This window comes from Salmo salar, chromosome ssa16 (genome assembly GCF_905237065.1).
Source record: "Salmo salar chromosome ssa16, Ssal_v3.1, whole genome shotgun sequence".
Taxonomy (NCBI): Eukaryota; Metazoa; Chordata; class Actinopteri; order Salmoniformes; family Salmonidae; genus Salmo; species Salmo salar.
Window position 1 is genome coordinate 7,059,487 of NC_059457.1, and position 15,874 is coordinate 7,075,360.

At 41.6% G+C, this 15,874-nt stretch overlaps 1 protein-coding gene across 5 annotated transcripts in view; it reads right to left on the bottom strand.

The window, feature by feature from the left end:
* Window positions 1-15,874, bottom strand: part of LOC106573106 (kinesin-like protein KIF21A) — an 80,575-nt gene that overhangs the window by 49,781 nt on the left and 14,920 nt on the right. For all 5 annotated transcript variants that reach the window (XM_014147813.2, XM_014147810.2, XM_014147811.2 and 2 more), the window contains exons 2-4: window positions 11,432-11,654; window positions 9,979-10,161; window positions 1,680-1,829 (exon numbers count right to left, since the gene is read on the bottom strand). In XM_014147813.2, coding sequence (XP_014003288.2) covers window positions 1,680-1,829; window positions 9,979-10,161; window positions 11,432-11,654 — 556 coding nt within the window. The remainder of the gene's footprint in view (window positions 1-1,679; window positions 1,830-9,978; window positions 10,162-11,431; window positions 11,655-15,874) is intronic.

Sequence of the window (15,874 nt, forward strand, 5' to 3'; positions counted from 1 at the left end):
CTCGTTTCATGTGTCTCTCCTCAGGCCGGTGGTGGCTGGTCCCATGCAGGAAGGTGAGGTGCCGGAGGTCCCTCCACCCCCGCTGGACATTGGGGGGTCCCCGGCGTATAAGATACGCGCCATTCTGGACTCCAGACTTCGGGGGGGGCCTACAGTACCTTGTCGACTGGGAGGGGTACGGCGCGGATGCGAGGTGCTGGGTACCTAGGAAGGACATTTTGGACCCCTCACTACTGAGGGAATTCCACCGCCTTCATGGGGATCGCCCTGTGCCTCGTCCTCCGGGTCGCCCTCGAGGCCGATGGCGGCGCGCTGCGGGAGCCGCGCGTCAGGAGGGGGGTACTGTCACGAATCCCACCGAAGGTGGCTCCCCTGCCTGCTCGGTCGGCGCTCGGCGGTCGTCGTCGCCGGCCTACTAGCCACCGCTGATCCCTTTTTCCTTTTCGTTTGGTATGTCTTATTGTTTGCACCTGTTCCTTATTTGTGTCTCTTGATTTATGGTTATTTGAGCCTGTTTAGCCCGCCCAGGTTTGTGCGGGATTATTTTCGTCAGAGTGTTTTTGTTGTTGGATGTGCTGGCGATCTACTTGTGTTATTTTATATGCGTACTGTGGACCTGTTGTAATTGGGCACTTCGCTATTCACGCCGGTTGTGTTGGCGTCGACCATTTTGTATTTAAGGAAAAAAATATGTTTTTTTCCTTACCTCTGCTCTCTGCGCCTGACTCCTACCACCACTCTTAGCATTCGCTGACAATATATATATAAATTACAGGGGGGAGTTTGAAAAAAACCTATCCCGTCCGAATTGTCCTCTGGAATAATGGACATTCTGGGGTAATAAAAACATTACCAACTAGTCCTGAGTGAATAGGGCTATAGCCTTAATAATAACTCCTGCAGAATTAAGCATTTCTTGCAGTAAAATAATACACTAAGTGTAGGCAATATTTGGACTTGGGAACAGGAGTGGAGAAATATGATTCCTTTCTGCATCTTGAGAGAATGCAATGCTCAGTTAATATGATCTGTAGAGGTGCTGTCTTCATCATAAAAGCATCACAAAAGCTGGAAGTATTTCAACCACATAAAATATGCATCGATGCCGAACTGAAATCTTATCAGAAACACAAATTGGGTCGTTTTCACAGCTTTTTTTTCCCTTACAACCGGTCAAAGTGATGTCATTTGGACATTTTGCAGAGAACATCTTTCCTGTTTTTTTTTGCTTTATTGTATTTTCTCCCCAGTCGCTAAACATCTTTGCTCCAAGTAAGATGACAGAGAAAACTTTTCTGATTGAAGCAGTCATTCTATCTATCTATTACATTATTCTGTTGAGCAAGGGTTTATTTAGTCTTCTAGGGCAATATATAATGACAAAAGAGAAGCTACATGTATTTAATTATAGACAAGTTGACTAACAAACAGCCTCCCTAAATATCGGAAATTTTAAGTAGAAACATATCTAAATCAGGCATAACAAAATCCAGCAACCCAGTGTCAAAAAATCTTCTGTAGTCTGACTGTAGTCTATAGCGCATTTTCTATATATGCGGGTAAGTGGCTCCGATTTTCACTTCATCACATATAGTCAGGCGGTTGCGGCTGGGTTATTAGCAGTTGCATGCAGGTGTGGGTAAACAAACAGCTGACCTGAGCATCTCTAACGTACACACCTCTGCCTCGGAGGCTACAGTCCGTGTGGTCACCCCCACTGTGTAGATTCCTCCATTAGCGTCCTCGTGGATCTTAATGTGGGATTTCTGCGTCCGAGCCTCCAGGTCCCTCGTAGAGTCAAACAGATCCAGCACCTCCTCATTGTAAAGCTAAACCAGGACACACCCAGAACCACACAATATTACAGTCTTATTTGTTACTGTGGTAAATTGAGCACTGTGAAATTCCATGAAAATATCAAAGGTTCTGATAGTTTGTATCCTATTCCAGTTCTGATATCCCACTGATGCAAGACCATATCTGATTATGTCAGACTGAAAGCGAGAAAGTGAGCAACATGAGTAGGACTGTCTGACTCAGTCTGAACAACGTTAAACAGCAGAGGACTCTCAAGAGTCTAAACTGTGAGACAGACTCCATATCAAGATACATTATCTAACACACACACCTACAACAGAGATGTTTTTATAGAATGTAACAGGCTTTGCCACCACTCCCCTTCTCTCTGGTGTGACCTCTATGAATGGCTTTTCTACAAAAGCAACTTGGCTTTGTGTTGGTGACCAAGGTCCAGAGCAGTATATCTAAATGCAAGGCTCTGCCAAGGTCCTAGTTTGATGAAAGGGGGGTGAATAACAGGTAAATAACTTACAGTGCATTCGGAAAGTATTCAGACTCCTTCACTTTTTTCCACATATTGTTACGTTTCAGCCCTATTCTAAAATGGATGAAATAAACATTTTCCTCATCAATCTACAGAAATTGATTGGACATGATTTGGAAAGGCAGTCTATATAAGTTCCCACAGTTGACAGCCAAGCCATGAGGTCGAAGCAATTGTCCGTAGAACTCCGAGACAGAATTGTGTCGAGGCACAGATCTGGGGAAGAGCACAAAAACATGTGTGCAGCATTGAAAGTCCTCAAGAACACGGTGGCCTCCATCATTCTTAAATGGAAGAGGTTGGAACCACCAAGACTCTTTCTAGAGCTGGCCGCACGGCCAAACTAAGCAATCGGGGGAGAAGGGCCTTGGTCAGTGAGGTGACGAAGAACCCGAAGGACTCTCAGACCATGAGAAACAAGATTCTCTGGTCTGATGAAACCAAGATTGAACTTTTTGGCCTGAATGCCAAGCGTTATGTCTGGAGGAAACCTAACGCCATCCCTAGGGTGAAGCATGGTGGTGGCATCATCATGCTGTGGGTATCTTTTTCAGCGGCAGGGATTTGGAGACTAGTCAGGATCAAGGGAAAGATGAACGGAGCAAAGTACAGACAGATCCTTAATGAAAACATGCTCCAGAGTGCTCAGGACCTCAGACTGGGGAAAAGATTCACCTTCCAACAGGACAATGACCCTAAGCACACAGCCAAGACAACGCTGGAGTGGCTTCGGGACAAGTCTCAATGTCCATGAGTGGCCCAGCCAGAGCCCGGATTTGAACCCGATCTAACATCTCTGGAGAGACCTGAAAATAGCTGTGCAGTGACCCTTCCAATCCAACCTGACAGAGCATGAGAAGATCTGCAGAGAAGAATGGGAGGACTCGAGGCTGTAATCGGTGCCAAAGGTGCGTCATCAAAGTACTAAGTAAAGGGTCTGTATACTTTTGTAAATGTGATATTTCCGTTTTTAATTTTTAATATATGTGCAAAAATGTCAAAAACTTTTTAGCTTTGTCATTATGGGGTATTGTGTGTAGACTGATGAGGGGGAAAAAACAAGTTAATCCATTTCAGGAGAAGGCTGTAACGTAATAAAATCTGGAAAAAGTCAAGGGGTCTGAATACTTTCAAAATGCACTGTATTTATTATGGTTGTTTTGTTGGAAGTCCTGTTGCATGTCGAGATACATGCTGTTGACATGTTATTGGGAGACTACTCAAATTTAGTGTTACCCATTTATTTAATCATTCACATCTCTGGTTCTAAGAAGATGCCAAGTCCGGGCTCTGGCTGGGGGTAAACCTAAGACGCAAACAAAACCTCTCCCATCTATTTTCCTATGGATTAATGTAGAGTATACGTTTTAAAGACGCTAATTCCTAATACTGTAATGTCAAAATATGTAGACATTTTAAATCGCTGGCTAGATTAAAGTCTTAAAGAGTCAAAGTCTTAAAGGACAATTTTGCTTTTGTTTACAACCAAATCTCTATTTTTATTATAGAAGGGTCCAGAATTTTTTTTGTGATTTCACTTGGTTTTGAAAAAACATGAACAAATGCTCCAAAAACACCCAAATACATATTTTTAGAAATGGAAAAGCTCTCAGTAAAGCGATGCAGGTCTTTAGATGTTATACACAAAATTGTGTCAACCCAAACTTTATCCACAACGTTATTTTCCATTTTGTTGCGACTAGAGCGATACCTCTACGTCTAACAGCCGACTACATGGACAATGGAAAAGCTGGATTGGGGAAACAGCCTGAGTCGCACAAAATGGAATATAATGTTGTGTATACATTTCAGAATGTCACAATTTCTAATCACCTGCATCACTATACTGAGAGCTTTTCCATTTCTAAAAGGACGTATTTGGGTGCCCCCATACTGCACAACGAGGATAAGGAAGTGAATCGCTGGCTGGGGTAAGTTTCTCAAAAACAAGTGACATTGCAAAAAAATGGTCTGTACCCTTCTATAACATGCCATTTACATACAAAATAGAGATTTGGTTTTAACTTCTAACTTCTCCTTTAAGGCCCTTTGTTTGTGCTGAAATTCCATCTGTTTTAGTATGTTTTAAAGCCCTTTGTGCTGAAATTACATCTGTTTTAGTATGTTTTAATAGAATGGACATTCCCATTCACTGTTCTGAGGCGGCTGGACTGGCGGCCATATTGGATGTTTTTTTTTCATTGCTTACATTATTGGGTAGCCATGTCCTTTCTACTAACTATTTTTCTATGACAGATACAGTATATTACTCTGTCATAAATGAGTAGACTCATTCTGTCCACGTGGCCTCTGTCTGTCAGTATGACAAGCAAACACAACCTTTCAGTCATTTAGTATTAACCCTTGCCACCCCGAACCGTGACCCTAATAGCCCTGCTCCCGCCCTCTGTCCAGTCAACAGTCTGAGTCATTTTTATGTAACGTTAGGAGACTAGAGATGGGAGCTAGTTAAATTGTCAAGTGTCAACACATAGGCTACATAAGCCTGGCATGGTCCTACAGTATAATGGCTAGTCATGTATTATTCCACATAATCCTGTGTTGGAGAGTGGGGTGGTATGTCCCTTTCCCTTTCCAAATCTCTTAAGGCCAGGCACCACAGGCAACATTTTTGATTTTGCTTCTATCTGTCAATTTTCTGATTTTGGGATATTTTGCAACTATAACTTCCATACTTTCAAAGAAATGTACAAATAAATCAGCAATAATGTATATAAATACTTTATTTGTATCATTTTATCCCAACTCCATCAACCACACCTACCATAAATGTCATTCTTGTCAGCATGTTTCATGTAGAACTTCAACCGCTATTTTTAAAACTCTCCATGTTGAATTATCATTCAAAAGCTTGTTTTCTGGAGCGTATCATTAGCTAGTCCATACATGGCTATATCCTTTGTAAACATAGTGCTTCGTGTTGATTTGTAATTTCCTGACATCCGATTGGTTATTTGGCATTTAAAGGCCCTTTCCGCCAACCTGGTTAAAATGCCTCATGTGCACTTCTTTGTTTGAAAATATCTCCCGTGAAGAATCCATGTAGAGAGACAAAATGAGAAAATCTCGAAGAATATACCTACAGTATGTGAATAAAAATAGGTGATCTCAGTTAGCCAAAGTGAAAAATGCAGTGAATGAAAGATAAAATTAGCCTTGCACGGAACCCAAACCAGCTGCGCGCGGGCGCCATCGTGCATACGTTTATTTTGTCCGCCTACACCAAACGCGATCATGACACGCAGGTTAAAATATCAAAACAAACTCTGAACCAATTATATTCATATATTCACAGGTCGAAAAGCATTAAACATGTATGGCAATTTAGCTAGTTAGCTTGCACTTGCTAGCTAATTTGTCCTATTTAGCTGGCTTGCTGTTGCTAGCTAATTTGTCCTGGGATATAAACATTGAGTTGTTATTTTACCTGAAATGCACAAGGTCCTCTACTCCGACAATTAATCCACACATAAAACGGTCAACCGAATCGTTTCTAGTCATCTCTCTTCCTTCCAGGCTTTCTCTTCTCTTGACTTTATATTGCGATTGGCAACTTTCATAAATTAGGTGCATTACCGCCACTGACCTCGTTCGTCTTTCAGTCACCCACGTGAGTATAACCAATGGGGAGATGGCACGTGGGTAACTGCTTCTATAAACCAATGAGGAGATGGGAGAGGCAGGACTTGCAGCGCGATCTGCGCCAGAAATAGAACTGATTTCTATTTTAGCCCTTGGCAACGCAGACACTCGTTGGTGCGAGCGGTGTGGTCAGCCTGTCAGATCAGCCTTACCATCCGATCGAGGCAGTACAGGTAGAGGAGGAAAAGGAGGTAGCCCGCGGCAGCGCGTTGAGACGCAAATGAATTGAGATGAAAATGACAACTAGCAGCGATCAACCAGACAGCAGCCAGCCAACAGTGGCTTTTATTCCACATGTCACAGTTAAACTAATTTGTACATGATTTGATTTGCCCTAAGTGTCTAAACACTGGACTGAAATCACCACAGACCCCACCAACCAGGGATTCTGTTATTCTGTCATGATAGAATGTGCAAACTGTGAAGGTGATCGTGATGAATTTAGGAGTGTTTACAATTCCTCCAGGCTGCTGGAGTGCTCCAGGGGAGATGTGGCATTTGACATAAATGTGAGGATGGCTCTTCTAGCCAACAAACTTGGGACTTGGTTATGCTGCTCTTAAAGAGTCCTAGGGATTCCTTCCTTGCATCTCAGCTCATATCAGAGACATGACAGGAGAGTGACAGGTAAATAAAAAGGGAGAGTAGCCCATTACTGTCAGGTGACTTGCTGTGTATAAATAATATTTATTTCCTTGCTCCAGCAAATATATTCAAAGTGAATAAAAAAGAGTGATGGGAAAACATAACTATGTAATGAGACTGTCATAGGCCTACAATGTCAGGGCTGTGAGAAATTAGCTTTACATAAAGTAAATACATGCTGATATGCTAATATTTACATAGGGTAACATGCTGATATTTAGTCCTGCAGTTATGACTGTAAATTTGACAGACATAATAAGTACTTTTTCCCCCACTTTAGTTGCAGAGATTCAGAGAGGGCTACAGTCTGGAGAGTGCTGCAAAGATAATTAGAAGAGCATACGCAGATATAGACCCAGACATAGCAGAGTTGCTGAAGGAGGATGAGGATACCATCATAGACATTCATGTATCCTTTGATGGCACTTCGCACAAGAGAGGATTCATGTCCAACTACAGGATAGGTGTGTGCATTGGTTCTGGTACCAGCGATCCCTAGAAAATGATGAAAACCCACCCTGTCACAAAGGCCATACAATGTTTTAATAAAGAGGAACCCAGAATTGCAAATGAACGTCTGAAATCTGTAATATGGTCGCAATGCCCCAAAACTGTCTTTGTGGGCAAAAGCCGCATTAACGGAGCAGACAGTATGGCAGTAGCCACGTTCAATGAGGGAGCAACTGCTATATCAAATGTGATGATCACATTGTGGCTTGACAGCACTCTGGTGACACTGGAAGCAATCAGAGAGGAGGATGTGAGAGCTGATAATGCTTCAATGGAGTGTGCCAAGTGTAGGCGCAGGTGCTATGACACAGTCAACAAAGTCAAGCGGTACCAGCAACAACTCAGAGGGCCTTATATATGGGGCAGGCATAGCTTATTAATGTTCTGCGCATTTCAACATTGAGCATAGTGATATGAGAATTTGCCCAACTGACCAGTATTGAAATGATATCCTCTGTTTGAAACAAATTTATGAAATGTGCTAATGTATTTTTAAAAGGTATATTTGATGTTTAAATATCAGATTAGGAATGAATAATGAATAAGAGTTTTATTTATGGAAAGTACATTTTAATAATATTAGCCTATCTTTATTGGCCATTTTCTCGGACATGTTCCCCTAGCGCCAATTTATTTTTCTCAGTCTTCAAAGGATGTATATTCACATTAATTTACACACAGGTTCTTAGGTCTTCTAGTTAGATTTTTACAGAGGCTTTTTTTATATATCTCTTGTGTCGTTTGGATTTGAAATGTCATTTTATGTGTAAATATATGCAAAATATGCATCAGTCATACATGAAGTATTTTTTTAAATAATTCCATGAAATGACAATATTTTCATAAACTGATCAGTAAAAGTGTAAACATTGAGTGTCTAATCACAATTTTAAAAAAGCAATGTGTTGAAAAAGGTATTCTTGTAATATGCAAATTGGGGCATATTTAAGGTGGGTTTGCCTCATTTGCACATTTACATTTTTAAATAAATAAAACTTGTAATACAATAATATATTGTATTTATGTATACTTTCAACTGGTAAAGTTTCAGTCTGATGAGAGTAAAAAAAAAAATATATTAGCCTGTGGTGCCTGGCCTTAAATAATATGTCACCCTATAACATATTTCCATATGTATATTTCCACATACAGTTGAAGTCGGAAGTTTACATACACTTAGGTTGGAGTCATTAAAACAAATTTTTCAACCAAACTGCAAATTTCTTGTTAACAAACTATAGTTTTGGCAAGTTGGTTAGGACATCTACTTTGTGCATGACACAAGTCATTTTTTCCAACAATTGTTTACAGACAGATTATTTCACAATTCCAGTGGGTCAGAAGTTTACATACTCTAAGTTGACTGTGCCTTTAAACAGCTTGGAAAATTCCAGAAAATGATGTGATTGCTTTAGAAGATTCTGATAGGCTAATTGACATCATTTGAGTCAACTGGAAGTGTACCTGTGGATGTATTTCAAGGCCTACCTTCAAACTCAGTGCTTCTTTGCTTGACATCATGGGAAAATCAAAAGAAATCAGCCAAGACCTCAGAAAAAATTATAGACCTCCTCAAGTCTGGTTCATCCTTGGGAGCAATTTCCAAACGCCTGTAGGTACCACATTCATCTGTACAAACAATAGTACTCAAGTATAAACACCATGGGACCACACAGCCGTCATTACCGCTCAGGAAGGAGACGCGTTCTGTCTCCTAGAGATGAACGTACTTTGGTGCAAAAAGTACAAATCGATCCCAGAACAACAGCAAAGGACCTTGTGAAGATGCTGGAGGAAACAGGTAGAAAAGTATCTATATCCACAGTAAAACAAGTCCTATATCGACATAACCTGAAAGGCCACTCAGCAAGGAAGAAGCCACTGCTCCAAAACCGCCATAAAAAAGCCAGACTATGGTTTGCAACTGGACATGGGGACAAAGATCGTACTTTCTGGAGAAAATTCCTCTGGTCTGATGAAACAAAAATAGAAGTTTGGCCATAATGACCATCGTTATGTTTGGAGAAAAAGGGGGAGGCTTGCAAGCCGAAGAATACCATCCCAACCGTGAAGCACGGGGGTGGCAGCATCATGTTGTGGGGGTGCTTTGCTGCAGGAGGGACTGGTGCACTTCACAAAATAGATGGCATCATGAGGAAGAAAGATTATGTGGATATATTGAAGCAACATCTCAAGACATCAGTCAGGAAGTTAAAGCTTGGTCGCAAATGGGTCTTCCAAATGGACAATGACCCCAAGCATACTTCCAAAGTTGTGGCAAAATGGCTTAAAGACAACGAAGTCAAGGTATTGGAGTGGCCATCACAAAGCCCTGACCTCAATCCTATAGAAGATTTGTGGGAAGAACTGAAAAAGCGTGTGCGAGTAAGGAGGCCTACAAACCTGACTCAGTTACCCCAGCTCTGTCAGGAGGAATGGTCCAAAATTCACAGAACTTATTGTGGGAAGGTTGTGGAAGGCTACCCGAAACGTTTGACCAAAGTTTAACAATTTAAAGGCAATGCTACCAAATACTAATTGAGTGTATGTAAACTTCTAACCCACTGGGAATGTGATGAAAGAAATAAAATATGAAATAAATCATTCTCTCTACTATTATTCTGACATTTCACATTCTTAAAATAAAGTGCTGATCCAAACTGACCTAAGACAGGGAATTTTTACTAGGACTAAATGTCAGGAATTGTGAAAAACTGAGTTTAAATGTATTTGGCTAAGGTGTATGTAAACTTCCGACTTCAACTATATTCCCTGCCCACGTCTCTGTGTCGCCTTTGTGACGCTGTAGTCCATACCTCCAGGAACTGTGCGTTGATCTTGAACTCGGGCACAGGACGTCCCTGCTCTTTAGCAGCCTGCTGGCGCTGCTCGATGCCCCTGAAGAGGTGGGTGACTGCCCGGGGAATAATGCCCAGCTCCTCCTCCCCAATGTTCACATCAAACCCTGTACCCATGGTGTATGTCTTACCTGACCCCGTCTATAGGAGGAGGAAGAGGAGGAGGATGATAAGACAGCGGTGGAGAGGAAAGATGAAGAGAAGGGTGAGAGAGAGATAGGATAAAGCAGGGAGGATGAAGAGGGGGAAAAATATAAGGATTAGGAAAGGATGGGGTGGGGATGAGTAAGGAGGAGAGAGAGAGATAACAAGTTTAATTTATTTCACATAGTTAATTTATTGAAGTTTCATTTACATCTGTTGTGTTTGTATCCAAGTGAAAAGAACCCTCTGATTCTGTTTACTGGGTCAGACTGTGGGGAAAGTGTTAAAGCTGGATTAGTCCATCCCAGTACAGACTAGACAAACACATATTCTACCAAATGTCCTCTACAGTCTGAGTAAATACACAGGGACAAACTGAGCTGAGCTGGGCTTGGTCAAACCAGGCTACCTAGAGCCTTGGTCAACCACTGTAGCTACTGTACATACAGCATGGATGACAGACAAATAGGTCACCATCACTGCAGCAATGGAAGGGGGGAGATGAGCTCATATAAAACATTTATGGATATCTTAGATGTGTGTATGTCTACTTAACCGCATCACTTAAGACCCCACACCATGTAAATCCCCCTCCCATCAAACAGACTGAGTTCTAGACAGCCCCTACTATTGGAGAAAAAGGCTCAGTCGCCAAGGCAACCGGGGTGAAGGGGAGAGAAGCCCAAACTTCAATGTAATTTCCGTTGCTATAGAGTCCGACTGGCAGGAAAAAGAAAGAGGCAGCTTGAGAAGAGTATGAATTGTTTAATTGGTAGGAAACGAGAGGGAGAGTGATAGAGGGGTTGCTTTGGTGGTGTTACTATACATAGATTAGTGCTTTATGATGGTTTGCAATGACAGAAGCACCGCCAGTACTCTCAGAAAACTTTTGTAAAAACGATACAAGCACTCCAAGAGCTAATAAGTATTGGAGGGGGTCAGTGAGTTTTCAGGACCTCACAAACACATGTGTAAGGCAGGATTATGATATCAGTTCAGTCTTTGACGAGTGATCCAACATAAGCTTTTGCATTACACAAATAACCCCAATAACTAATAACTAGGGGAATATGGGACAACTGCTATAGCCTACTGCTATAGCCCAGAGTTGTTCCTGGCCACATGACCTGACCAAGAAAACCCCTGGCCTATGGAAATATCAACACGTTACACGAAAATATCCCCCCAAAGGACCAAACGGCCATGCAGTCAGAACAATCAACCAAGATCAGTTGAGACGTCTTTGAGGGCCATCATGTAGACTTGCCTGGCCGTAGGCAAAGATGGTGGCGTTGTATCCTTCGAAGCAGCCCTCGATCAGTTTCTCAGTGCAGTCAGCATAGATGCTGTCCTGACAGGAGTCCATGTCGAACACATAGTCGTATGTAAACGCCTTGTCTTTACCCAGCATCACCTGGGGCTCCCCCGGGGTCACAAACGTACAGATGTGACATCCCTCAATCTTCTCCCGGGCCAGTTGAGGACGAATCCTGGTGGAGATAGGGAGGGGGAAGGAGAGAGAGAGAGAGAGAGAGAGAGAGAGAGAGAGAGAGAGAGAGAGAGAGAGAGAGAGATCGCGCGAAAGAAAGAGAGAGAAATGTCACTGTCAACAAAAGCTAAACATACTGTAATTGGCTTAACCTATGTAAACATAATGTTGTTTTTAGTCTGCACATTTTTTGGTGTGTTAAGTGTTCAATATGTACAGTAACATTCCCCACTGTTGATCTAAGTTTTTGTACTATTAAATGGACTCTTCAAACAAGGAGTTAACAAAGGAATTAACTTCCCTTACAAGCCTATAAAAAGGCCAGTCTAGCAACTAGAGGTCGACCGATTAATCGGCATGCCCGATTAATTAGGGCCAATTTCAAGTTTTCATAACAATCGGTAATCAGCATTTTTGGACGCCGATTATGGCCAACTACATTGCACTCCACGAGGAGACTGCGTGGCAGGCTGACCACCTGTTACGCGAGTGCAGCAAGGAGTCAAGGTAAGTTGCTAGCTAGCATTAAACTTATCTTATAAAAAAACAATCTTAAAATAATCACTAGTTAACTACACATGGTTGATGATATTACTAGTTTAACCTGTTGGGGCTAGGGGGCAGTATTTGCACGGCTGGATAAAAAACGTACCCGATTTAAACTGGTCACTACTCTTGCCCAGAAACGAGAATATGCATATAATTAGTAGATTTGGATAGAAAACACTCCAAAGTTTGTAAAATTGTTTAATGGTGTCTGTGAGTATAACAGAACTCATATGGCAGGCCAAAACCTGAGAAGATTCCATACAGGAAGTGCCCTGTCTGACAATTTGTTCTCCTTCTGTGGCATCTCTATAAAAAATACAGCATCTCTGCTGTAACGTGACATTTTCTAAGGCTTCCATTGGCTCTCAGAAGGCGCCAGAAAGTGGAATGAGAGCTCTGCAGTCTCTGGGCTAAGTACAGCAGCTCTGTTTGTTACTGGTCAGGCAGGGAACAATGACACTGGAGTGCGCGTTCACGAGAGGACTCCATGTTTTTCTTTCAATCTTTGAACGAATACAACGGTACCCGGTTGGAATATTATCGCTATTTTACGAGAAAAATCGCATAAAAATTTATTTTAAACAGCGTTTGACATGCTTCGAAGTACGGTAATGGAATATTTAGAATTTTTTGGTCACGAAATGCGCTCGCGCGTCACCCTTCGGATAGTTACCTGAATGCACGAACAAAACGGAGGTATTTGGATATAACTATGGACTATTTCGAACCAAAACAACATTTGTTGTTGAAGTAGAAGTCCTGGGAGTGCATTCTGACGAAGAACAGCAAAGGTAATCCAATTTTTCTTATAGTAAATCAGAGTTTGGTGAGGGCCAAACTTGGTTGGTGTCAAATTAGCTAGCCGTGATGGCCGGGCTATCTACTCAGAATATTGCAAAATGTGCTTTCGCCGAAAAGCTATTTTAAAATCGGACACCGAGATTGCATAAAGGAGTTCTGTATCTATAATTCTTAAAATAATTGTTATGTATTTTGTGAACGTTAATCGTGAGTAGTTAAGTAAATTCACCGGAAGTTTGCGGTGGGCATGCTAGTTCTGAACATCACATGCTAATGTAAAAAGCTGTTTTTTTTATATAAATATGAACTTGATTGAACAAAACATGCATGTATTGTATAACATAATGTCCCAGGAGTGTCATCTGATGAAGATCATCAAAGGTTAGTGCTGCATTTAGCTGTGGTTTTGGTTTTTGTGACATATATGCATGCTTTGAAAATGGCTGTGTGATTATTTTTGTCAGGGTACTCTCCTGACATAATCTAATGTTTTGCTTTCGCTGTAAAGCCTTTTTGAAATCGGACAGTGTGGTTAGATTAAAGAGAGTCTTGTCTTTAAAATGGTGTAAAATAGTCATATGTTTGAGAAATTGAAGTTAGCATTTATGAGATATTTATATTTCGCGCCACGCGATTCCACTGGCTGTTGACTAGGTTGCCCAGGGAGGTTAACTAGCTTGTCCTGCGTTGCAAATAATCAATGCGGTGCCTGTTAATTTATCATCGAATCACAGCCTACTTCGCCAAATGATTGATGATTTAACAAGCGCATTAGCAAAACAATCACTGTCGTTGCACCAATGTGTAACTATCCATAATCATCAATTCCTTTCTTAAAATCAATATTCAAGTATATATTTTTAAACCTGCATATTTAGTTAATATTGCCTGCTAACATGAATTTCTTTTAACTAGGGAAATTGTGTCACTTCTCTTGCGTTCTGTGCAACAGAGTCAGGGTATATGCAACAGTTTGGGCCGCCTGGCTCGTTGCGAACTGTGTGAAGATAATTTCTTCCTAACAAAGACCGTAATTAATTTGCCAGAATTTTACATAATTATGACATAACATTGAAGGTTGTGCAATGTAACAGCAATATTAAGACTTATGGATGCCACCCATTCGATAAAATACGGAACGGTTCCGTATTTCACTGAAAGAATAAACGTTTTGTTTTCGAAATGATAGTTTCCGGATTTGACCAAATTAATGACCTAAGGCTCATATTTCTGTGTGTTATTATATTATAATTAAGTCTATGATTTGATAGAGCAGTCTGACTGAGCATTGGTAGGCAACAACAGGCACGTAACCATTCAGTCAAACAGCACTTTCGTGCATTTGCCAGCAGCTCTTCGCTGTGCTTCAAGCATTGCGCTGTTTATGACTTCAAGCCTATCAAAGTGCCAATAAGAACATCCAATAGTCAAAGGTATATGAAATACAAATGGTATAGAGAGAAATAGTCCTATAATAACTATAACCTAAAACTTCTTACCTGGGAATATTGAAGACTCATGTTAAAAGGAACCACCAGCTTTCATATATTCTCATGTTCTGAGCAAGGAACTTAAACGTTAGCTTTTTTACATGGCACATATTGCACTTTTACTTTCTTGTCCAACACTGTGTTTTTACATTTATTAAACCAAATTGAACATGTTTCATCATTTTTTTGAAAATAGATTTTTATTTATGTATTATATTAAGTTAAAATAAAAGTGTTCATTCAGTATTGTTGTAATTGACATTAGTACACACACACACACACATATACATATACATATATTTTTTTGGGTCCTCCAATAATCGGTACCGGGAAAATCATAATCGGTCGACCACTACTAGCAACAGGAGGTATACAGTAGTCGGTAGTTCATAGGTCTCGTCCTTACGCTACCCTGAATCTCTGACCCAATACTCTGCCCCATAAAACCAGCTAGCTGGCTTCACATGTATGTGTTTGTGTGTGTATGTCCGTGTGTGTGAGATTGGGAGTGTGTGTGTGTGGGGAGTACGAATGTGAGCTAGAGACACACTAAGCTCCAATGCTGAATGTCAGTAATGCCCTCCTGATAGCTGGCCAACTAAAAGCTGGCCCTGGATAATTTAGCCTGGTGTAGAAGTGAGAGAGAAAGTATATGCTGGGCATATACCGGTGGGGAAATTCCCCCCGGACCCCCTCGAAGTAAATGCTTTTTATCAGAGCAATCATCACTTAAATAGCTGGTTTCGGAGCATTTCTGAGTCTGGTTGAGGAACTGAATACGCTCCAACCTGCTGTCTATCCCTGCACCCCCACCATCACCACCTCCACTCCCTGCCGCTTCTCCATCACCACTGCACTCTCTCCATAAAACATTAAGGGCTGTGCGTATCGAGGGAGAAGAGAGGGAGGAGAGGTGGGGGTGAAAGGCTTCTTTATGCACATTTCTGCAGAAGGGAAGGGAAAAATAAGGCAGAAGAAACCTTCAAACACAAATACAACACTCAGCACCGATGCTGCAACAGGGCAGTCCAGTTTCACATTTTTGTTGTCCTTTAGGGAAGAACAAAGTGCAATAGACTAGTGTGCAAGGAGGCCAGTGGGCCTGGGCTAGAGGCACAGCGGGCCTGGGCTAGTGTGTTCATCACATAGCATGTGATAGATAGCTCCCTGAGCAGTCAGCTTTCTCTTCTAACACCCCATTCTCAGATTACAATCACTGGGACAGACACCTTCAGAAACACCTCTACACAGAGTGAGAGCACAGACGGGGAATACTGTCTGAACGGGCTCAGAGGAGCTCACACACAAACACATCCTTGCATGCCCACACACATGTATGAGACAGTGCCAGTATGTGTAGTATCACCAGAGTCAAGCTTTG